The following is a 24566-nucleotide window of genomic DNA, read 5'->3' as shown; positions in this document are numbered from 1 at the left end:
GAGGCTCAGGCCAGTGTTCTAATTGTTATGTCTGATGTTTCCCTTCCATCTGCACTTAGCTTTTTCTGGAAAAGGGTGGCAAGGACCAGGGCTGATTGGGGGGAGGAGGAAAATCAGGGACAATTGTACTGGGGCCCTGAGCTCGGGGCCCCACTCCCAAACATCTGTAAAGTCTGTTTAAATAAAGTGAAATGGGAGCGGGCGTGGCCCCACAAACATGGTGTAGTGGAGCCTCAAATTTCTCTCAACAAGGATACCCATAGCAACGTACTAGCTTGCTTTAAAAAAATCACAAGAGTTTGCCAGAGAGAGAGAGAGATTGAATGTAGTCTCTGGCACTAGAATATAGATAGTTCACTTATACTCTATGTATTCCTATTTATCCAGCCATGTTCAGAGGCAACTTGTCCAGCACCTGCACTGTCCAGCACTGTCAGTCACTCATTTTTGTGCACACTGAAATTTATATTCATCTACACACTCTGAACTGTAGACCAAAAGGACAGCGAGCTCTTGTTAAACTTACCCTCCATTTTCCCTGTGGCTCCTTCAGGTATTTGATGATTTCATCTTCATCTTCTTTGCAATGGAGATGGTGCTGAAGATGGTGGCCCTTGGGATCTTTGGCAAGAAGTGTTATCTTGGAGACACCTGGAACCGCCTGGATTTCTTCATTGTGATGGCTGGGTAGGTTAACTGTTTTCTGTGTTTTTACAGTGTTGGAGTGTTGCAGTGTTGCATGCAGTTGGGACATGGTCCCCATCTTAGCGTTGTGGCAAGCAGGGCTTTGGAGCGGAGCCTGGAGCTGGAGCGCGGAGCAGCTCCAGAGCAGTGGAGCTGCAGGTTTTTGCCTGGATCTGGAGCGGAGCCGGAGCACAGCTCCAAAGCCCTGGTGGCAAGTGCTGGAAGAGAATAGAAGGTTCTTGGGGTTTTTTTTTTTTACGCACAGGAACAGATTCAGCTCCCATTTACTTTAGTGAAAGGCCAGCACAATTCCGGTGAAGTGAACATTGCTACTCTTGATTTGCCCTGCTGTAACTGAGAACAAAACCAGCTGAGGTGTTTGTGGCTTTGTTGCTTTGTGGGCATCGTCCCTGAGAACCTGGAATCACGCATGTGCTCAGTTCAGCAGGATTGTGGAGAAACAAGTAGACAATGAGGTCCAGACCTTCCACCACTGTGAATTGGTGTAACTTCCTCAGTGCAGGGGAGCTAAGCTGATTTACATCAGCTGAAGCTCTGGCTCTGAAACCCAGCAAGCTTTTTTAACGTAATTGGGCCAATGAGGTGTCGCCTTGGCCCAAATCAGTGCAACAGCTCTGCTTCCACTAGCTCAGCTTTAAGATTAAAAGCATCCTTTTAGAAACTGTGGGTTTCTGCCTTTGCATCACATCAGTCCACCCCACAGCACCTTAGGGACAAGTTGACATTTGAGCATTTTTAACAACAAAGTTGCTATGGTGAAGCTCTGATTTCCCAAGCCTCTGCGCATGCACCGCCAAAAGCCCACATGAATTGCCACTTGAATGTGAGGTGAAATTTTACTCCTTGCACTGGCGAGTGCAGCTTGTTTTTAATCAAATTGCCCCATGGCAGAAATTTTGCTGTTTACAGAAGAAAATATGGCTGTTTTATTTTTTTTTTACAGCGAACAAAACACAAATAGCTCCTTTCTAGAGGTATCCCCACCTCCCTTTTCCTCCCTGCAGGGAATAGCCAGCTTTCATTGTCATCTAGAACTCAGTATCACTGGTTGAGCTGGCAGAGCCGTTCAAGCTTACCCCACACAACTGTTCCCCAGGGTGAATAATAGGAACATCTTTTACATTTGTTTTTAATACACCTGTCTGCAACAAGGCTTGAAAGATGTTTCCCTTTGGGTGTGAGGACAATTGTTTCCTGATGCACTAAACTGAGACCTTCAAACTCATTTAATTTGTTGTCTGAGAGATGAAGGTAGGTGCCCAGTGGGGAAATCGGCCTGTACCTAAAAGAGAATGGAAGAAAATGAAAGATCCTGTGTTTCAACACTGAAAGCAACGTGGGTGAGATGGGAAGAGCCTTCCCATCTTCCAATTCCTGAGCCTGGTGTTTCAGTAGCTAGGATCTTTAATTAAACTGGCCCCACATTGTGGTGAGCAGGAGGTAATCGATGGAAAATAAGTTAAAACAACTGAATCATGTTGCATTACACATCCCAGCGTACTGATTCTGAGCCTCTGTAACAGCGAGGTACAGCTGAGCGTATGGAGGGGGTAGTGTAGTGGCATGAGAAGTGATGTTAAAGGAGCGATATCAAAGCTCAGATTTCTGAATTGCAAAAGGACAATAAGTGCATTTGAATGGAGTGGCTTGGAGCTGGTTGTATTTCTCTGATCATGTTAAGATCTCTCAGAACCACTCTGTCATTCAGGAAATAAAGAAACAAATCAACAGAGCCAGACGTGTACCCAGAAACCTCCTGCTACAAGACAGGCCCAAAAAAGAAACCAACAGAACTCCACTGGCCATCACCTACAGTCCTCAGCTTAAACCTCTCCAACGCATCATCAGTGATCTACAACCCATCCTGGACAATGATCCCTCACTTTCACAGACCTTGGGAGGCAGGCCAGTCCTCGCCCACAGACAACCCACCAACCTTAAGTATATTCTCACCATCAACCACACACCGCACCATAACAACTCTAACTCAGGAACCAACCCATGCAACAAACCTCGATGCCAACTCTGCCCACATATCTACACCAGCAACACCATCACAGGACCTAATCAGATCAGCTACAACGTCACTGGCTCATTCACCTGCATGTCCACCAATGTTATATATGCCATCATGTGCCAGCAATGCCCCTCTGCTATGTACATTGGCCAAACTGGACAGTCACTACGCAAGAGGATAAATGGACACAAGTCAGATATCAGGAATGGCAATATACAAAAACCTGTAGGAGAACACTTCAACCTCCCTGGCCACATAATAGCAGATGTAAAGGTAGCCATCTTACAGCAAAAAAAAATTCAGGACCAGACTCCAAAGAGAAACTGCTGAGCTCCAGTTCATTTGCAAATTTGACACCATCAGATCAGGATTATACAAAGACTGTGAATGGCTATCCAGTTTCTCCTCCCTTGGTGTTCACACCCGAACTACTAGCAGAGCACCTCACCCTCCCTGATTGAACTAACCTCGTTATCTCCATACTGATTTATACCTGCCTCTGGAAATTTCCATTACTTGCATCTGAAGTGCGGTTCTTACCCAAGAAAGCTTATGCTCCCAATACTTCTGTTAGTCTCAAAGGTGCCACAGGACCCTCTGTTGCTTTTTACAGATTCAGACTAACACGGCTACCCCCTCTGATACTCTGTCATTCAGGTCGGGATTAAGACTCCATTCCAGGTGGACACAGAAATCCAGTTCCTTGACTTGGAATGAGGAGACTGGGAAATGGATGGCTTCTCCCTGTCTGATGCTAAGCAGCATATCCCATTAGGGAATGCCATTCACCTTTCCATGTCCAACGCCAGCACCAGAGATGCTAGACTAGAACCTCAAATCTGAATCCCTTCTACACAGGCAGCATATAGAAGAGCCTCCCCAAAATAAAACAGGCTGGCCAGGCAGGGGGCAAATGCCAGATGCGGGTCATCTTCCTTTGGAGGTGCACCAGCCCACCACCTTCGTGCCCTGGGAGCAGGCGTGCCAGAAGCTCCCTAGAAATGGTGGGGCCACCAGTGTCTGGACCATGGCCCTGCCCCCCGCTGTGCCCCTCCTCCCCACGGCCCTGCCCTTAAGGCAGGAAACCCTTTGTATGTGATGGGGCCATGGCCCTCCTCTCCCCCCCACCCTCCTGTTCCAGTGTCCCTGGCCATGGTGTCCTCACTTTTAAAAGTGGGAGGGCTATGCCCTACTCCTTTTTTCTTGCCTTAAGGGCAAGAGATGGGGGAGAGAGGGCAGAGAGGAGCGAGTGAGGACAGGACCTCGGGGGGAGGGGGGGAAGCGGAGTGGTGGCAGGGCCTAGGGGAAGGGCAGAGTGTGCGGGGAGCCTTGGGGAAGGGGTGTGACCACTGTCTGGGAGCCGGTGGCCCCCCCACTTCTAGGGAGCTTCCAGCGCTGCTGGGAGTAGCCTTCCCAAAAGAAAGAGTCACTTTCTGTCTATAAAAACAACAAGAAGTCTGGTGGCACCTTAAAGACTAACAGATTTATTTGGGCATAAGCTTTCGTGGGTAAAACCTCACTTCTTCAGATACATAGAGTGAAAGTTACAGATGCAGGCATTATATACTGACACATGGAGAGCAGGGAGTTACTTCGCAAGTGGAGAACCAGTGTTGACAGGGCCAATTCAATCAGTGTGGATGTAGTCCACTCCCAATAATAGATGAGGAGGTGTCAATTCCAGGAGAGGAAAAACTGCTTCTGTAATGAGCCAGCCGCTCCCAGTCCCTATTCAAGCCCAGATTAATGGTGTTAAATTTGCAAATGAATTTTAGTTCTGCTGTTTCTCTTTGAAGTCTGTTTCTAAAGTTTTTTTGTTCAATGATAGTGACTTTTAAATCTGTAATAGAATGACCAGAGAGATTGAAGTGTTCACTTACTGGCTTTTTTATGTTACCATTCCTGATGTCCGATTTGTGTCCATTTATTCTTTTGCGGAGGGACTGTCCGGTTTGGCCAATGTACATGGCAGAGGGGCATTGCTGGCACATGATGGCATATATAACATTAGTAGATGTGCAGGTGAATGAGCCCTTGATGGTGTGGCTGATGTGGTTGGGTCCTCTGATGGTGTCACCAGAGTAGATATGGGGACAGAGTAGGCAATGAGGTTTGCTACAGGGATTGGTTCCTGGGTTGGTGTTTCTGTGGTGTGGTGTGTAGTTGCTGGTGAGTATTTGCTTCAGGTTGGGGGGTTGTCTGTAAGCGAGGACTAGCCTGCCTCCCAAGGTTTGTGAGAGTGAGGGATCATTTTCCAGGATAGGTTGTAGATCATGGATAATGCGCTGGAGAGGTTTTAGCTGGGGGCTGTATGTGATGGCCAGTGGTGGCCATCACATTAAGGGTGTGGAAATCGTTGAAGTCCAGGTGGAATTCTTCAAGGGCCTCCTTTCCGTGGGTCCATATGATGAAGATGTCATCAATGTAGCGCAAGTAGAGGAGGGGCACTAGGGGATGAGAGCTGAGGAAGCGTTGTTCTAAGTCAGCCATAAAAATGTTGGCATACTGTGGGGCCATGCGGGTATCCATAGCAGTGCCACTGACTTGAAGGTATAAGTTGTCCCCAAATCTGAAGTGGTTGTGGGTGAGGACAAAGTCACAAAGCTCAGCCACCAGGCGTGCTGTGGCCTCATCAGGGATACTGTTCCTGACAGCTTGTAGTCCATCCTCATGTGGAATATTGGTGTAAAGTGCTTCTACATCCATGGTGGCCAGGATGGTGTTTTCAGGAAGAACACCAATGCATTGTAGTTTCCTCAGGAAGTCAGTGGTGTCTCGAAGATAGCTGGGAGTGCTGGGAGTGTAGGGTCTGAGGAGAGAGTCCAAATAGCCAGATAATCCTGCTGTAAGAGTGCCAATGCCTGAGATGATGGGGTGTCCAGGGTTTCCGGGTTTATGGATATTGGGTAGCAGATAGAATACCCCTGGTCGGGGTTCTGGGAGTGTGTCCATGTAGATTTGTTCCCGTACTGTAGCTGGGAATTTCTTGAGCAGATGGTGTAGTTTCTTTTGGTATTCCTCAGTGGGATCAGAGGATAGTAGCCTGTCTATGCCCTTCTGATATCATGGGAGATTTCAAATCAAGTCCTGGATACAAATCTGACATGTTTGGTTATGATTTCAGATTCAGAACTGGACGGGGCTTGTTTTCTGGTTCTGGTGCAACTGTCCTCATGAGATATCGGCCTGTGATGGTGGAAATCTCATGAGATTGTCTGATCTCACAAGACTTCTCCCATTAGAGAGATTCCTCCCACTTACTTATATAAGTAGAGCCCTGAGTGGATACAAAATTTATGTCCATGGATATAAAGCGGATATCCGTGGAGCTGCAGGGCTCTACCAGGAACCACAGCGGCAAAAGCAGCAGCATGTTGGGCCGTCACTCACAGGAGCCAGCGCCCAGCCTGGACAGCTCATCCCGCATGGCTGTACCGCCCCCAGTCCTGCTCACTGGCTGCTGTCCCTGGTCACATTAAGGTGTGCAAGCGGCTTGCATGCTCCCGGACAGGAGTCTCTTCTATGCAGTGGTGTGCGCATAGGTGCTGGAACTAGGGGTGCCGGGCTCCCTGGCTTGAAGTGGTTTCAGTTATATCCAGGGTTTACAGTTTGGTTCAATGGCTCTCAGCACCCCCACTATACAAATTATTCCAGCACTGCTGGGTGTGCGTCTCTTGTCCGGGAGCGTGTGAGCCGCTTGCACACAGTAGCGTGACCAAGGACAGCTGCCGGTGAATCTGGGGCTGCCACAGTGGGCAGAGCTGGAGGTGGTACAGCCTCTCTGGAGGATCTGCCCAGGCTGGGCGCTGGCTCCTGCAAGCAACGGCCTGACATGCTACTGCTTTCACCGCTGTGGTTCCTGGTAGAGCCCTCCAGCTCCACAGGTATCCACTCTATATCTGCAAACATCCACATCCATGGATATAAATTTGTATCTGTGCAGGGATCTATATATAAGCTATTTTATAATGTGTATATTATGTTATCTGTCAGAGAGAGACGAGAGCCATTAGTGCTGTGTAAGAACTAGTTGTTATTTGTTGTTTTATTATTTGAAATCCATTAATGTTGCTTATGCAATTTGGGTGTGATCAAACTAATGTTTGCCATCAAAATCTGAATGCAAGCTTTTATTCAGCCTCAAACCCAACCCCAGAACCCCAGTTCTGATTCAGCCTCCAACCCAAATCCTCGCGTAACCTGTCCAAAATCCAAACCCCTCCTTGCTGGCTCATCTCTGACTAGAACTGACTCCGTTAGAAACCTCTGTTTGCCTGGAAGTCCCATGGAAATCCTTGACACAGGAGACATGAGGACCCAATCTCATTTAACTACATCCTAAATCAGAATCGAGTCATTCCTCTCCCCTGCCCTGTACTGCGGGCCATGTCTTGTTCCAAATCAATTCCACGGCAGAGCTCCCATTGACTTCAATAGGGCTCAAACTTGGCTCAAAGAAGGAAAGTGTGGTATTGGGGAGATGATAGAACTAGGCACCATCAGGCTCCTCTCCTCAAACCAAGGGAAAAACGAACAACTCACCTGCCCCAAAACAAACACCCACCCAGTCCACCAGACCAAGAGCCCAGGATTAAAAGATCACCCTGTGGCCAGAAAAAGTAGAGGAACAACAGACAGCTGGGGAGACTATCCTACGGGGCATTCCTGGGTGGTTTAAATTACCTCCCTCTGACTATTTGTGACAATAGTATCCTTTATCCAAAAAAACATGTGGCAAAAACAAAAAGAACAGTCATTTGCTGAGAATCACCCCAAATGGTGTTCTGGTTGCATAAACTTGGTTCACTTGTTCATTAGTTCAAGTAATTTATTCATTCGGTCGTTTTTTCTCTTGCTCTCTTTTCACTACCTTTAGAAAGCCAGAAGCTATAGTTTTAGTTAACTGAATTCCCTTGTCCGCCCCCTGCCCTGCTCGCCCTTTCTCCCCACACAATCCAGCCCCTCGAGGAAGAAGACTTCGTTGTCACTAAAAATGTTCAGTTTCCATGGCAATGGAAGCTGACATCACCAGAACTTTCTCCCCCTTCCCTCCCTAGTTTTTGGAGTGGTTTAGAAAAAACAAAACAGAATTTAAAAAAAACAAACCCCAAAACCAGCCCTCACTAAGTCAATATTTTCCTTCTTTATTATTCCTCTTAAGAAATCTGCAAGCTCCCAAAACGAAGACAGCTGTTGCAGGGTTAAAGAACGCATATGCCTGTGCGCACATGAGCGATGAGGCTGCAATCTGGTTTGTAGATACTCCAGCCTTCAACTAGTCACTGGATGACAGTAGTCTCCAGGTACCCAGATGTCTTATGTGGGCCGCAGTTGTCACCAACTATCCTGGTGGGATGCCCTCCTCTCCACCTTTTGCTTTAGATGTTATCTGCTGTGATTTATGGCCTGCATTTCCCAAAAATGTCTAGTGCTTTTGCATGCTGGATTTTGTGGGTGCTCAACTTGAGACAACTTAATGGGACATGGAAAGCCAGGCTCCTTTTAGGGTCTCAAGTTCGGGCACCCAACATCTTCAGACCTAGGCCACCAATTTTTGGGATGGAATATTCACTCTCGCTTTCCTGATCTGGCAGCTCACTGCCTGTAAATAGTGATGTATTCACTTTCCTTGTTCTAATCTCTGTGTGTGTTTGTGTGTGTGTGTGTTTGAGGTTGGAGGGGGTCACTGCCTGTTCAGGATGAGGAGTTCACTCTGAATGCCCTTGTGACGGGTTGGATCACAGAAACCCCCTTGGGAGCTGCCACCCGATGTGCAAAGACTACCCCTGCTCCTGTTTTCCCTGCCAGCTCAGGACTCCAGCACCCTGTCTTGCTGAGCCAGACACTCCTGTTTGGCTCCAGACACAGATCCAGGGTCTGAATCACTTGTCCCAAAGCTGCAAGTTTACCTGAAAACAGCTCGCAGTAGCGTGCTTGTCTTTAGCACTCAGATGCCCAACTCCCAATGGGGTCTAAACCCAGATAAATCCGTTTTACCCTACATAAAGCTTATGCAGGGCAAACTCATAAATTGTTCGCCCTCTATAACACTGATAGAGAGATATGCACAGTTGTTTGCTCCCCCAGGTATTAATACATACTCTGAGTAAATTACTAAATAAGAAGTGATTTTATTAAATACAGACAGTAGGATTTAAGTGGTTCAAAGTAGTAACAGACAGAACAAAGTAAGTCACCAAGCAAAATAAAATAAAATGCGCAAATCTATGCCTAATCAAACTAAATACAGATAATCTCACCCTCAGAGATGTTTCAGTAAGTTTTTCTCAGACTGGACACCTTCCAGGCCTGGGCACAATTCTTTCCCCTGGTACAGCTCTTGTTGCAGCTCAGGTGGTAGCTAGGGGATTCTTCATGATGGCTTCTCTCTCTCTGTTCTCTTCCCCCCCTTTATATATCTTTTGCATAAGGCGGGAACTCTTTGTCTCTCTGGGTTTCCACCCCCCCTCACTGGAAAAGCACCAGGTTAAAGATGGATTTCAGTTCAGGTGACATGATCACATGTCACTGCAAGACTTCATTACTCACTTGCCAGCACACACATATACAGGAAGACTCACAGGTAAATACAGCCATCTGCAGACAATGGGAGTCATCAAGATTCCAAACCATCATTAATGGTCCACACTTTACACAATTACAATAGGCCCTCAGAGTTACATTTTATATTTCTAGTTTTAGATACAAGAGTGGTACATTTATACAAATCAGATGATCACACTCAGTAGATTATAAGCTTTGTAATGATACCTTACAAGAGACCTTTTGCATGAGGCATATCCCAGTTACTTACATTCACTTATTACCGTATTTTCTCTAAAACTATCTCAGTTACATTATATTGACTTATTATCAAGTTTTTATAAAACCATATAGACTGCACAACGTCACAGTCCTGCTCTGGGGGTTGCCAGTTAGCTGAGGTTTTATATAATCATGCTACCTTCCTGATCTGTGGGGGGATTGCCTCCTATTTAGGGAGGAGTGTTTACTCTACCTGTCCTGATCCTAGATGCCATTATTACCTGTCCTTGGTGGGATGTTAACTTTATCTCTGACCTGTTTTGTGGGACCCACTACAAGCCTAGATTGGGAATATTCATGTGACCTGTCCTTACATGAGCATATGTGTGTGTGTAGGTTGAGGGAAAAGGGCTGATGTTCATAGATTACATAAGGCCAGAAGAGACTGTTGTGATCATCTAGTCTGTCCTCTTGTGTAACAAAGGCCTTAGGACTTCCCTGAACTTATTCCTGATCCAAGTCTGATAACTGTCATTGAACTAGAGCATGTTTTTCAGAAAAACATCCAATCTTGATTTAAACATTTCCAGTGATGGAGAATCCACTACTATCCTTGGCAAATAGTTCCAATCGTTAGTTACTCTCACTGTCAAAAATTTGTGCTCCGGCTCTGGACTGAAATTGTCTAGCTTCAACTTCCAGCCATTGGATCTTGCTATACCTTTGTCTTCCAGATTGAAGAACCCTCTATTATCAAATTTCTGTTCACCATGGAGGTACTTACAGACTGTGATCAAATCACCCTTAAGTTTCTCTTTGATAAGTTAAATAGCTCGAGCTCCTTGAGTCTGTTACTATAAGGCATGTTTTCTAATTCTTTAATCATTCCTGTGGCTCTTTTCTGAACCCTCTCCAATTTTTCAAGATGTGACTCAGGGTGCCTGGGGCAGCCCTCACTGGAAATGCCAAGGTCAGGGCAGGCTGCAAAAGGGAGAGCAGATACTCCCAAGACTGGTGGGTAACACTGAAGTTAAACTCCCCAACCAGTCACAAACTGTGGTGCTGATCCCCCACACTGGTTATCAAGAAGCAAAAGATAAATCACACAGCCCCCTTTATTGCATTCCAGTTCTCTGGTTCCCAGTCAATACATAGATCCAGTACAGTGAGCAGTTATTTAAAAAACTCTGCTCACATATGCAAAATGTTCTTCTGACCCCAAAGGGTCAGCCACATTATCAGGTCAATATAGGTTTGGATCTTACCCAAAATACCACGCTGCCGGCCAATCCTTTAGTGTCTAAAACTAAAGGTTTATTATCAAGAAAAACAGAAGAACAAGAAGAGAGATGTTAAATGGTAAAGCAGTCACATACATACAAAGACTTCAAAGTCCATATATCAGGTTCTTAGTAGTATTGGTGAGTTTGCTGGCTTGAAAGTTCCTCTGGAACACATCCACAGCTTGGATGGATCATTCAGTCCTTTGTTCAGAGCTTCAGTTTGTAGAAAAGTTACTCCAGAGGTAAGAAGCAGGACTGAAGACAAGAAGCAGGATTGATGACAAAATGGAGATGATGCAGCTGCCCTTTATAGTCTTTTTGCCATGTGTCTGGTACTTCCTTTGTTTCACACACAACAAACATCATTGAAAGGCCTTAGAGTTCTTTCCATAGGCATGCCCCTGCATGCCTTGCTGAGTCGTAAGGTGTAATCTCGGCTCCTTTCAGAGGGTTCATTGTACAGCTGATGTCCCTTGATGGGCCATCAAGCAGACCTAGTGCTGGTGCCATTATTTCTGGCGGGGGGTCACCCAGAAACACTGCACAAGTTTGGAAATACAGATATACCCTACATATCTATAACTCATAATACAAAGTGATACAAACATATGAACAAGATCATCATATTTGGCAAATTATGACATTTTTGCAGATACCTCACACGGCAAATCTGGCACGATTCATTGCAATTTTATAATATTGGTATCAACAATATCATAAAGTGTCTCCTATATTCCATATAGCGTCACACAAGATTCTTCTTGAAGTGTGAGCACCAGAACGGGACACAATATTCCAGTAGCAGATGCATCAGTGCTTAATGCAGAGGTCAGAGAACCTCTCTACTTTTATTTAATATTCTTGTTAATGCATCCAAGGATCACATTAGCACAGGGTCACACTAGGAACTTATGTTCAGCTGATTATCCACCATGACCCCCCTGTCTTTTTCAGAGTCACTTCTTACCAGAATAGAGTCCCCCATCCTGTAAGTATGGCCTACATCTTTTTTCTTAGATGTCTGATCTTACATTTGACTGCATTGAAATGTATATTGTTTGCTCCAGATTGCTCTGTATCAGTGACCTGACCTCTTCATTATTTACCACTCCCTCTACCATTGTGTCACCTGCAAATTTTATCAGTAATGATTTTTTTTTCCAAGTCAGTGTAGGACCAAGAACTAATGTGGGACCCCTAGTAACACACCTGCTTGATGATAATTCCCTATTTACAGTTACGTTTTGAGATCTATCAGGTTTCAGAGTAGCAGCCGTGTTAGTCTGTATCCGCAAAAAGAAGAACAGGAGTACTTATGGCACCTTAGAGACTAACAAATTTATTAGAGCATAAGCTTTCGTGGACTACAGCCCACTTCATCCGAAGAAGTGGGCTGTAGTCCACGAAAGCTTATGCTCTAATAAATTTGTTAGTCTCTAAGGTGCCATAAGTACTCCTGTTCTTCTTTTTGAGATCTATCAGTTAGCCAATTTTTAATCCATTTAATCTGTGCCATGTTGATTTTGTGGTGTTCTAGTTACGTCAATACTATTATAGTCTTTATCAACAAAACCTGCAATAATATCAAGATAGTTGATAAGATCTATTTTTCATAAGCCCATGTTGATTGGAATTAATTATATTACCCTCCTTTAATTCTTTATTAATTGAATCCCATATCAGCTGTCCCATTAATTTGTCTGAGATCTATGAGGAATCATGGGTCTCAAACCCAGGTCAGCAGGTGCCCAGGTAGTCCTTGGACTGCTGCCACTACCCAGCAGCTCACTGATACCAGTGGACCCTAGCTCACCAGAGGCACCACCCACAAAGCTCCTGATTGGAGGAGGTGTCAGGCCTCTCTGACTCACTCAGACTTACTATTTAAGCCAGAAGGAGGCACAGGAAGTTGTCTGAGCAACTTGAATTCCTGACTGGCTGCCACCCTGCCTTCTTCCAGCCTTCTTGCCTGGTTCCAGATCCCTGCTTCTATGCCCCACATCTGGCTACAACCCTTGACTTGACTTTTTGCTCTGGGTCTGACCCCTGACCCTGTCTCTGTCTCTTGTTCCTGATCCCTGGCACTGGGTCCTGGCTCCAACCACTAGGCGGGACCACCACTAGAACTGACCACCTATAACTTGGTCCATGACAGGATTGATGTCAGGCTGATAGGCCTTTACTTACTGAGGTCAACCCGTTTACCCTGCTTAAATAGTGGCCCAACATTAGCTTTCTTAGAGTCCTCTGGAACTTTCCCAGTTTTTCAGGAAATATTAAAAATCAATATTAACAGTCCAGAGAGCTTCTTGGCCAGCTCTTTCAAAACTCTTTCATGCAAGATATTTGCACCTGCTGATTTAAAAATGTCTGTCGTCAGTAGCTTCTGTTTAAAATGCTTCTTAGTTACTGTTGGAATGGAAAGTATTTCACCATCATCTTATTATGTAAATACATCATCTGGATTTTATCCAAATATAGAACAAATATTTGTTAAATATTTCTCCTCTTCTGCATTACTATTCTTAATTCTACCACTTCCATCTATTAATGGACCACCACTATTACTAGGATTCCTTTTGTTCTTGATTTATGTAAAAAAAAAAAATCCTTCTACTTGTCTTAACTCTGCTGGCCATAGAGTTTTCCTTGTGTCCTTTTGCTTCCCTAATGAATTTCCTACATATTCTAGCTTCTTATTTATGTTCATTGCTGTCAACTGCCCCTTTTTTCCATTTGTATTTTTTGCTTTTTGCTTTGTTTTTGTTATTGCTGCTTTCATTTCCTTCTAAGCCAGGTTATCTTTTTTAACCAAGATACTAGACATTCTTCTCAATTATGGGATTGTGGCTTGTTGGGCATCTAGTAAAATGTTCTTAAACAGCTCCCAACTATCATTCAAATTTTTCTGATTTAAATTCTTTCTCTCAGATGATTTGGCTCATAATTGTTCTAAGCTTTGGGAAAATGGCCCTTTTAAAGCACCAAGTATACATATTACTGGTTTGGACTTCATTCTGTTTGCACATAACCAATGTGATTAAGTCATGATCACTTTCTCCTAAGCTAACTTTTAGTTCTGTGAACAACGCCTGTATATCTGTTGAAATGACATCTAATATAGAATTCCCCCATGTTGGATGTAATGCTTTCTGAGTTACGAAGTTTTCATTTATAATGTTTAGAAATTTCAAAGATGTTTTAATACTGGCAGCATGAGACCTCCAGCATATGTCACTCAAACTGAAATCTCTCATGATGATGCAGTTTTTCCCCCTACACATTAGAGGTAGGTGCTTAGCGAGCCAATCATCATGTTCTCTAGTGTGATCTGGTGGTCTGTAGCAGACACCAACTAGTACCCAGGATTGCGACTTATCTGTTAGAACATTGATCCATAAGCATTCAAGATAATTTGCTTCTGAGTTGTCAGTGACTTGGAAACAGGTAATGCCATTTTTTACATAGAATGCCACTCCTACTTCCCTTTGCCCACTCAATCCTTCCTAAATAGCTTATAGCCATTGATTTTAACATTCCAAATGTGCAAAACTTCCCACCAGGTTTCAGTAATGCTAACTAGGTGAAATATATTCTCACAAATGAGCAATTCCAGTTCCTCTTGTTTATTACCCAGGTTCCTGGTACTGGCTGCCTAGGTAATTAATTTTTTTCTTTTCATCCTTTGGTCCTTGATTATTTTGTTACCAACATCTTGATTTTGTGGGAAATCAGAGCTCATTTATTCCCCTTTTCGCTCTCCCCTTTCATTGCTAGTGCCCCACTGACAAGTCAAGCCAATCTGTGCCATAGAAGATTGTTCCCTTTCTTCAAGCTGAGGTCATCTAAATTGTACAGCCCCCTCTACTCACAGAAGGTGGCCAATATTCCATAAAACCAAACACTTTACCTTATGCAACTTACCTAGGCACCAGTTCACTTTCCAGAATCTTCTGAATTCCTTTGTGTGTGGGATGGGAAGGATCTCTTAGAAAGATCACATAGACATTCCTCTCCTCCTTCAACACCTGTCCAGGTTCTCTGAAGTCGTCTATAATTAAGGCTAAGATTTTGTCATGATTATTTTTAGTAAAATTCATGGGCAGGTCATGAACAATAAACAAAAATTCATGGAAGTGGTGACCTGTCTGTGAATTTTGCTACTGCGGCTCCATGGTTTCTCCCGCCAACGTAGTGGCTGGGAGCTGTGGGGTTCCCCCTCTGCCCGTGGCAGCTGAAAGCTGCAGGGGGGCCCCCTCTGCCAACAGTGGCTGGGAGTTGCAGGGTGACCATATTTCCCAAATTGAAAACGGGACACCCCAAGCCGCTTGCCTGAGGTGCCCCCACCCCCTCACTTGAGGCTGTTGCCTGTCGCTGGAACCCTGAGGAGGGCCCCCTCAGGAGTCTGTTGCCTGTCACTGGAACCTTGCAGGAGGCTCCCTGTCGCTGCTGTTGCCTGTCGTCGGAACCCTGCCAGGGCCTTGCTGGCTGCCAGCTCCAGAGTCCCGCAGCCCCTGAGGCTGAAGTGGAGAGTCACGGAAGTCACGGATTCCGTGACTTCCATGACCTCTGTGACATAAATGGAGCCTTATCTATAATCTATGGTGTAAGTGTCATGTGAAGCAGTGTCATTAGTGCTCATATACAGCATCACCAGTGGAGCCTTGCCTGCTGACTTCAGAAGCCCTTCCAATCTTGCAGTCACATCTCTTGGCTTGTCTCCAGGCTGACAGCACACCACCCTATTGTCTGCCTGTCCCTTGCAGAATGTTCTTTCCATTCTTTTAGCATAGAATCCCTGACAAACACAGTCTGCCTTCTTTGAATGGTTGGAGATCTTTTCATGGGCACTCTTGATAGTCTTGTGGGTGGGGCTGAGTAGTTCTTCTAACTCTGTGGGTATTCTTCCTGGTCCTCTTCTCTGTGGTGGTCACAGCCAGCCCATTCTCATATGCCTCCAGCCACACAGAATGTTGCCTGGTCCTCTTGTCTCTGGTGGTTACAAACTGCCAAGCCTCCTCTCTAGTTCCTTGGTCACCAGTTTCTTTCTTTCTTGATTCTGAGAGGAGAGGGGTGCATGTGATATTACTTGAATCTGGTTTGCTAAGTACTCCTCAGTCTTTCTGATGCTCTGTAGAGTCAGTACTTGTCCTTCCAAATCACAAATCTATTTTTCCAGCACAGCCACCAACTTCCACTTCATGCAGAGGAAGTCCCTTCTGGTTTCAAGCAGGAAAGAAAACGTCCATTGCTGGCATCAGGGTATTGAACATAGAACTGTAGCTAGAAAGAGAGCCTCTCACACTCCTTCTCTCAGCTCCCCTGTTTGCAGGGCTGGATCCAGGTTTTTTGCCATCCCAAGCAAAAAAAAAAAGCCGGAATGCCACGGCCGAAGCAAAAAAAAAAAAAGTGTCACCCCTTGAAAAATGCCACCACCAAAGTGCCGGAATGCCGCCTCTTGGAAAGGGCCACCCCAAGCACATGCTTGGAACGCTGGTGCCAAGAGCCAGCCCTGCATGTTTGCCACTCCCGTTCACCTGGCAAATGACTTCTACACTTCTAGCTTCATCTCTCGCTAACAGGGAGGGATTAACCGCTCGAACTTCAAACTCTGGGGTTGAGTACATACCCAAAGTTCCCAGCACACAGTCCTTAGAGAGACATAAACAAATAGACTGTCTCTCCTGGCCCATTCAGGGGCCCAGAAGCCCAGCCAGGTGACCCTCATGGAGAATAAACAGCCTGAACACACAACTCACTCTGAATGGGTGCTGCTGGCTACTTAGTGGGATATGACAGTATCAGTGTATGAACTCTGTTTCCACACATTCTATATGGGCACGATGACTGCATAAGTCTGGGCTTGCCCAAGGGCAGCCTGTTGCACTTCGTTTCAGCCAGCTGTCCTTCTCGGGGAAGGTGTTAAACACCTCGCTGAAGGACTGTCACCGAGAGCCATCTCTTGTTATCAACACTGAATGACTCTCGGCTACTGGCTCACCCCCATGGAACAAGAGTCTCTATACAGGAACCTATAAGGGGCAAGCGAACCTGACCGGTGAGTCGGGAGCTTCTCAAGCCAGGTCTAAGCTATGCCAGCAAATGTTCATAGCTATGACAATCAGAGATGTGAAGAGATGAGTTCCCTGACTCTCATACCTGTGTTGGCAAACCCCCCTGTTGTAGACGCAATTTTACTGGTATAGCTTGTTTCACTCAGGGGGCTGGAAAAAGCTATGCTTGCAAAGTTTTGCTGGTATAGTTATAGTGGCTAGGAGTGTGGGGAAAAAATCACACCTCCAAGGGGACAATGATATGCTGCTAAAAGCCCTAGTGTAGCTGCAGGAATCCTTTTGCCTGTATAGCTTATGGAGTTGGTTTAACTATACTAGTAGAAGAACTCCTTTGTTTGGTATAACCTGCATCTCTACTAGGTGGCTTTGCCCACATGGCAATACCAATATAGCTATGCCAGCAAAGCACTTGTAGTGTTGACAAGCCCCTAGTGTAGAGCTGGCCTCAGCATGAACATGTGGTACAGAGACAAGGGTCCTGTTAGAGAGCGGGGTCCTGCTCTGTATTGTGGGGGCAGCCATGGCGACATATAAGAAGGAGTTGCAGGAGGATGAGGGCAGGAGGGACGGTATGCATCCTGAAACTCTAACGAACCTCAGACTCACAAGGAGAAGTGAGCTCTGACTAGGACAAGGGATTTTTGTTATTTTCAAGAATCTGTAACTGCTGAATGTTTTAAGAGTCAAAGTGACTGTGTTCTTTGCTAAGCCTGTGAAGCCTAGAAGCCCAGAGTGGCCCACAATCTACGTGGAGTTCAGGAGGAGCATCCCTCAGTAGCTTGGGGACTCTGGAGGTCTCAGACACTGGTTTCAGGCGCTAGGACAGCTGGATGGTGGTGTCCCACCTCCCAAGGCAGGGCACTGGACAAAGGTCTCAGTCTGGGAGTATTCTCTAGAATCCCAGAGCTAAGAAATAGTTGCTAGGCTTTACCCAGACCTAGTTGGCTTGGAAGTACAAGGGACCCAGTATCAGGGTCCACCCACAACAGACTGATGACTATACAGGGGGGCACGGTCCAGGCTGTAACACTCAGCACTTGTGGAAATCAAGTCACTGATTGAAGTGCCTAAATATGGATTTATGAGCCTATTTTTAGGTTCCTGCTTTTAAAAACCTAGGCCCCACATTCTTTCTTCAGTTCCCTGAGCTGTTCAGTCTCCCCTAGCTTTCTCATCACAGAGAGAAAACCTGATTATGTCTTATATATTAGTCACAAAGTGTCCCTCCAACTGTTAAGACATTCCGACATTTTCTCTTATTACTAGGTTTGGAGGGAAATGTGAACATACAGGGGTGTGACATAATCACATCCCATTCAGCTAGGGAAAGGTATCATAGACTCAGGCAGCTTTCAGCAAGCCTTTGCTTGGAGAGAAATAAAAAAAAACCTGATTAAATCAAAAATTACTTACTCAGTTAAGTTATCCTGTACAGCATGGGGTTTGGTTTTGTTTATATTTTGTTTTTAATAAGAGATGGAGTAAAAATTCCCATTGCCAGCAAAACAAGGAGGGCAAAAATTATATTGTATCTCCCAGCTCTGCTGCTAGTGAAGGGTTATAATTGCATTGGCATGAAATCTGATTTTAAAAGAAATAAATAAAACTGCTAAGCCAATCAGATTATGGTATGCAAAGAAATCTAAAGCAAACTGTCATGATTGGCCAAGTCTCATCTGATGTCATTTGATGGTTTTCTCAGTGGGAGGAATGGAAGGTGTTATTCGATGGTTTCCTCAGTAGTTTTGCTTGACCCTTTAGGGCCCATTTTCAAGCCTTGCCACAAAAGTTATGATTGCAGAATGTGAGCAAGAGCCTTCAAACCTCATGGTTGAGTGTTTGTCTGGATACATAGCATGAGATATTGCTAATCAATATGTATTGAGTGCTGATAGTGTCCTCAGTGCTGTCAAGAGCCTGAAGTAGAGCCTTGCAACCCGACACGTACTCAGTGGGACCTAGCTACAAGTGTTGGATTCGGCTTGGGTCAGGTCTGCAAACAACTTGACACTCTCGAGCTTGGTTGGCTTTGGGCTCAATTCAGTTAGCCATAGCTTAATGCCAACACTGCTTGGAACATGAGCCCCGGGGGGCTGCCCCAACAGGGGGATCGAGATGTGAGGGGGACCTGCCCCAGTGGGGGTATGGGGATGGATCCTGGACTCAGTTCCTCACATCAATGGCACCATGCTGCTTTCAGGACGGTCTGCTGCTTTCTCCTTGTGGATAAGCCAGGGTACGTACTTTACTAATGAGGCCTCATAGCAGGTGTCTTTCATGATACACTGTTCACTTAAGCAATTTAGCTTCTTATTTGCTTTCTTGCCTTCTTTGCTCTTGCTCCGCCATTATTGCTGTTAGCATGAATGAGCCACACTAACCAGACAGCAATTGGCTTCTTAGGTGCTTTGAAGCTGGTTGGTTCAGCTATTTCTGCCTCTTTCTTCCACTAATCGGGGCAGCTATTGGAAGAGGCTGTGGGGGGTTTGTCCAGGCTGATTGTCTCTGACTCCTAGGAATGAACTGTATGGAGGAATATGCCTATCTGAGGTGCCATTTTTAATATCCTTGAATGGGTGGGGCTGGCCAAGGTATGTCAGGTGAGAGGAGACATAGGATGGGGGTACAGGACACTAAGATAATATGAGCCAATGAAAGGATTAGCCATGGAATTGGGTGTTGGAACGTTTCTCCCACCTCACTCCATGGCCACAGATTTCTAAGCTGGAGGTGGGAGTTTCCAAGGGTAATTGGCCTTCCCCCCCATCCCTGCTTACCATGTGGATGTAGGCATTTTCAGGAGTGACTATCCTGGCCCCTCTTCCATATTGTAGGTGGGAAATTTGAGACACAGCATCTTCCATTTCCTCAGCTATTGTACTGACATCCACCAGGTTCCTTTGCCTTGAAGTGAGGGAAAGGGGAAATCTAAAATAAGACTGGTGAGTAGCTAAAATGCCCCCTACGTCCTATTTGGGAATGGGAGACACATGACTGCATGGAGTCATCGCCCCTGGAATGAAATACGACAGTTGGCATCTAAGGCTGGACACACACCTGACCATGCAGACTGAAAGAGACAATTCCATGCTGGCCACCTCCTCATGGGAGAGAGAACTATATCAGCATTCCCTTGCCTTTGCCCTCTTGCTAATGTTGTCAACCTCGATACCCTGTTGCCTCTGCAACCTGGTCTGCAAGGGCAGTACATTCTCATTCCATTCCTGAGACTCATTTCTGCCGTGAGGAGAGTCACCCACGATGTTTTAGATACCGGGGGGAAAAAATCCCACCTTGCTGTGCAGCCTTCACTGAGTAACATAATCCTATTGTTGTAACTCTCTTCCTCCTCCTCCTCCAACCCCTTCTGTCCCCTCTCTTTTGCATCACGATTGCAAGCCCTTTGGGATATGGGCCAGGGCTGCTTTTTTCTGTCGTGAAGCACCCAGTAGACTCTTACAGGCTGTATAATAATTAATGTCATTTGTCCCTTCTGTGCTTATTTCATGTCTAGTATCAAAGGGATAGCCGTGTTAGTCTGGATCTGTAAAAGCAGCAGAGTCCTGTGGCACCTTATAGACTAACAGACGTATAGGAGCATGAGCTTTCGTGAGTGAATACCCACTTCTTCGGATACATGTAGTGGAAACCACTACATGCATCCGAAGAAGTGGGTATTCGCTCACGAAAGCTCATGCTCCTATACGTCTGTTAGTCTATAAGGTGCCACAGCACTCTTTGCTGCTATTTCATGTCTGTACCTCTGCTGTGTATTCTGTACATGCACCTAGCAAGAGACAGTCCCCACCCCAAAGAGTTTACAAGCTAAGGCTACTCTGCAATACGAGCAAGGGGTGTGATTCCCAGCTTGTGCACACAAACTCGTGCTAGCTCGATGAGTATAAATAGTAAGGTAGCCGCCATTGCACGCACAGCGGTGGCATGGCTTAGCCAGGATTCAGGTGGGTTTGTACGCCACATGGCCAAACCATACTGCCACTGCCCTTGCTCCCACAGCTACGCTGCTATTTATACTTCCAGAGCTGGGAATCACAGCCCTGGTTCATAGTGTAGACATAGCCTAAGTAGTTAAGACAGGTGAAAGGTGGGAGAAAGGAAGTAGCGCAGAGAGATTAAGTGACTTGCTCAAAGAAAGTCCACATTAGAGAAGGGAATTATTGAAACCAGATCTCTTGAGACTCAGGCCAGTCCCTTAGCAACAGGACCAAGTTTCCTCTCCTTCCTGTAATGGTTCTATAATCATTTGGTGTGGGCTTGCATGTCCTTGCTGTGTACCTCTTGCCAAAGTTCTTTGTTCCCATTGCATATGACTTTTCTATCCCTTATGTGCTTTGTATTCCCTTGTGCCCATCACGTGTCACTTTCATGTTTATTTCATGTACCTTTTGCGTCCATTCTGTGTGGCTTTTGTATGTAAGGAATCCAGCTCATTTGAAAAAAAAAATCTAAAATGTGGCTATCAAAGGTCTCTTGTTCATGACTACTTCTTGTCACCTGACATAGTCAGTTTGGCCGGGTTCTTTTGCTGTTCTCAGGTTCTAAACATCATTCTTCTCTCTGGAGCATATAGGGAAGAGGAGCAAAATAAATGCAAAGTTGTGGCTGGTGAAGCTATTCAGCCTGGGCTCAGACCTCACCATCAGTGTCCTTCTTCCTGTATGCTTGTTTTCTGCTTCAGTGGTTGGCATGAGTTGAAGGTGCTCCAGGCCAGACCCTTTTGGTACGTTCAGGCCAGGGTCAATGTGTTAATAGATTGGTCAGCACATGGAACAAGTGACTGGGACTGTCCTTCCTTGTAACTCAAGGTCTCTTGTATATCATAGAATCATAGGACTGGAAAGGATCTCGAGAGGTCTTCTAGTCCAGTCCCCTGCACTCATGGCAAGACTAAGTATTATCTAGACCATCCCTGACAGGCGTTTGTCTAACCTGCTCTTAAAAATCTCCAATGATAGAGATTTCACAATCTCCCTGGGCAATTTATTCCAGTGCTTAACTACCCTGACAGTTAGGAAGTATTTCCTAATGTTCAACCTAAACCTCCCGTGCTGTAATTTAAGCCCATTGCTTCTTGTCCTATCCTCAGAGGTTAACGAGAACAATATTTCTCCCTCCTCCTTGTAACAACCTTTTATGTACTGGAAAACCGTTATCATGTCCCCTCTCAGTCTTCTCTTCTCCAGACTAAACAAACCCAATTTTTTCAATCTTCCCTCATAGACCGAGCTGGATGAGCGAGCGTCTCAAAGGGGTGATTAAGAAAAAACAGAAAGCGTACAAAGAGTGGAAGAGGGGAGGGATCAGTAAGGAAACCTACCTTATTGAGGTCAGAGCATGTAGAGATGGAGTGAGAAAGGCCAAAAGCCGTGTAGAGTTGGACCTTGCGAGGGGAATTAAAACCAATAGTAAGAGGTTTTATAGCCATATAAATAGGAAGAAAACAAAGAAAGAAGAAGTGGGACCGCTGAAGACTGTAGATGGACTGGAGATTAAGGATAATCTAGGCATGGCACAATATCTAAACAAATATTTTGCATCGGTCTTTAATGAGGCTAATGAAGGGCTTAGGAATAGTGGCAGCGTGACAGAGGGGAATAAAGGAGGGGGGATTGACATTACCGTATCCGAGGTAGAAGCCAAACTTGAACACCTTAACGGGACTAAATCGGGCGGACCGGATGATCTTCATCCGAGAATATTGAAGGAACTGGCGCGAGAAATTGCAAGCCCGTTAGCGATAATTTTTAATGAATCTATAAGCTCGGGGGTGGTACCGTTGGACTGGAGAATAGCTAATGTGGTTCCTATTTTCAAGAAAGGGAAAAAAAGTGACCCGGGTAACTACAGGCCTGTTAGTTTAACATCTGTAGTATGCAAGGTCCTGGAAAATTTTTTGAAGGAGAAAGTAGTTAAGGACCTTGAGGTCAATGGCAATTGCGACAAATTACAACATGGTTTTACGAAAGGCAGATCGTGCCAAACCAACCTGATCTCCTTCTTTGAGAAAGTAACAGACTTTTTAGATAAGGGAAATGCGGTGGACCTAATATACTTGGATTTCAGTAAAGCGTTTGATACGGTACCGCACGAGGAATTATTGGTTAAATTGGAAAAGATGGGGATCGATATGAAAATCCAGAGGTGGATAAGGAACTGGTTAAAGGGGAGACTGCAGCGGGTCATACTGAAAGGTGAACTGTCAGGTTGGAGGGAGGTCACCAGTGGAGTTCCTCAAGGTTCGGTTTTGGGTCCCATTTTATTTAATCTATTTATTACTGACCTCGGAACCAAATGTAGGAGTGGGCTGATAAAGTTTGCGGATGACACAAAGTTGGGAGGTATTGCCAATTCGGAGAAGGATCGGGATATTCTGCAGGGAGACTTGGATGACCTTGTAAATTGGAGTAATAGAAATAGGATGAAATTTAATAGTGAAAAGTGTAAGGTGATGCATTTAGGGATGACTAACAAGAATTTTAGTTATAAGCTGGGGACGCATCGGTTGGAAGTAACAGAGGAGGAGAAAGACCTCTGAGTCCTGGTTGACCGCAGGATGACTATGAGTCGGCAATGTGACGTGGCCGTGAAAAAAGCTAATGCGGTCTTGGGATGCATTAGGCGAGGTATATCTAGTAGGGATAAGGAGGTGCTGCTTCCGTTATACAAGGCACTGGTGAGACCTCATTTGGAGTACTGTGTGCAGTTCTGGTCTCCCATGTTTAAAAAGGATGAACTCAAACTGGAACGGGTACAGAGAAGGGCCACTAGGATGATCAGAGGAATGGAAAACCTGTCGTATGAAAGGAGACTCGAGTTGCTCGGTTTGTTTAGCCTAACCAAAAGAAGGCTGAGGGGGGATATGATTGCTCTCTTTAAATATATCAGAGGGATATATACCAGGGAGGGAGAGGAATTATTTCAGCTCAGTACTAATATGGACACGAGAACGAATGGATATAAACTGGCCATGGGGAAGTTTAGGCTTGAAATTAGACGAAGGTTTCTAACCATCAGAGGGGTGAAATTTTGGAACAGCCTTCCGAGGGAAATAGTGGGGGCGAAAGATCTCTCTGGCTTTAAGATTAAGCTAGATAAGTTTATGGAGGGAATGGTTTGATGGGATAACGTGATTTTAGTCAATTAATCAACAGCGTGCCATCGCTGGTAAATAGTATCAATGGTCAATGAGGGTCTGGCTGGAGAATCTTGCCTTTATGCTCGGGGTTCTACTGATCGCCATATTTGGGGTCGGGAAGGAATTTTCCTCCAGGGTAGATTGGCAGAGGCCCTGGAGGATTTTCGCCTTCCTCCGCAGCATGGGGCGGGGGTCGCTAGCTGGAGGATTCTCTGCGACTTGAAGTCTTTAAATCACAGGATTTGGGGACTTCAACAGCTGAGTCAAGGGAAAGGGGGTGGGTCAGCTTTTGTGGCCTGCATCATGCGGGAGGTCAGAATAGATGATCATAATGGTTCCTTCTGACCTTAAAGTCTATGAGTCTATGAGTCATGTTTTCTAGACTTTTAATCACTTTTGTTGCTCTTCTGTGGACTTTCTCCAGTTTGTCTACATCTTTCCTAAAATGTGGCACCCCGAACTGGACACAATACTCCAGTTGAGGCCTAATCAGCGTAGAGTAGAGCAGAAGAATTACTTCTCGTGTCTTGCTTACAATACTCTAGTTAATATATCCCAGATGTTTG

At 45.3% G+C, this 24566-nt stretch overlaps 1 protein-coding gene across 1 annotated transcript in view; it reads left to right on the top strand.

Annotated features, from left to right (window-relative positions):
• CACNA1I (calcium voltage-gated channel subunit alpha1 I) overlaps positions 1–24566 on the top strand; it is a 286236-nt gene that overhangs the window by 163183 nt on the left and 98487 nt on the right. The window contains exon 5 of the mRNA XM_005302537.3: positions 554–687. Coding sequence (XP_005302594.3) covers positions 554–687 — 134 coding nt within the window. The remainder of the gene's footprint in view (positions 1–553; positions 688–24566) is intronic.

Source organism: Chrysemys picta, chromosome 1 (genome assembly GCF_011386835.1).
Source record: "Chrysemys picta bellii isolate R12L10 chromosome 1, ASM1138683v2, whole genome shotgun sequence".
Taxonomy (NCBI): Eukaryota; Metazoa; Chordata; order Testudines; family Emydidae; genus Chrysemys; species Chrysemys picta.
Note: the sequence above shows the minus strand (reverse complement) of the source record. Positions and strands in the feature narration are given on the sequence as shown.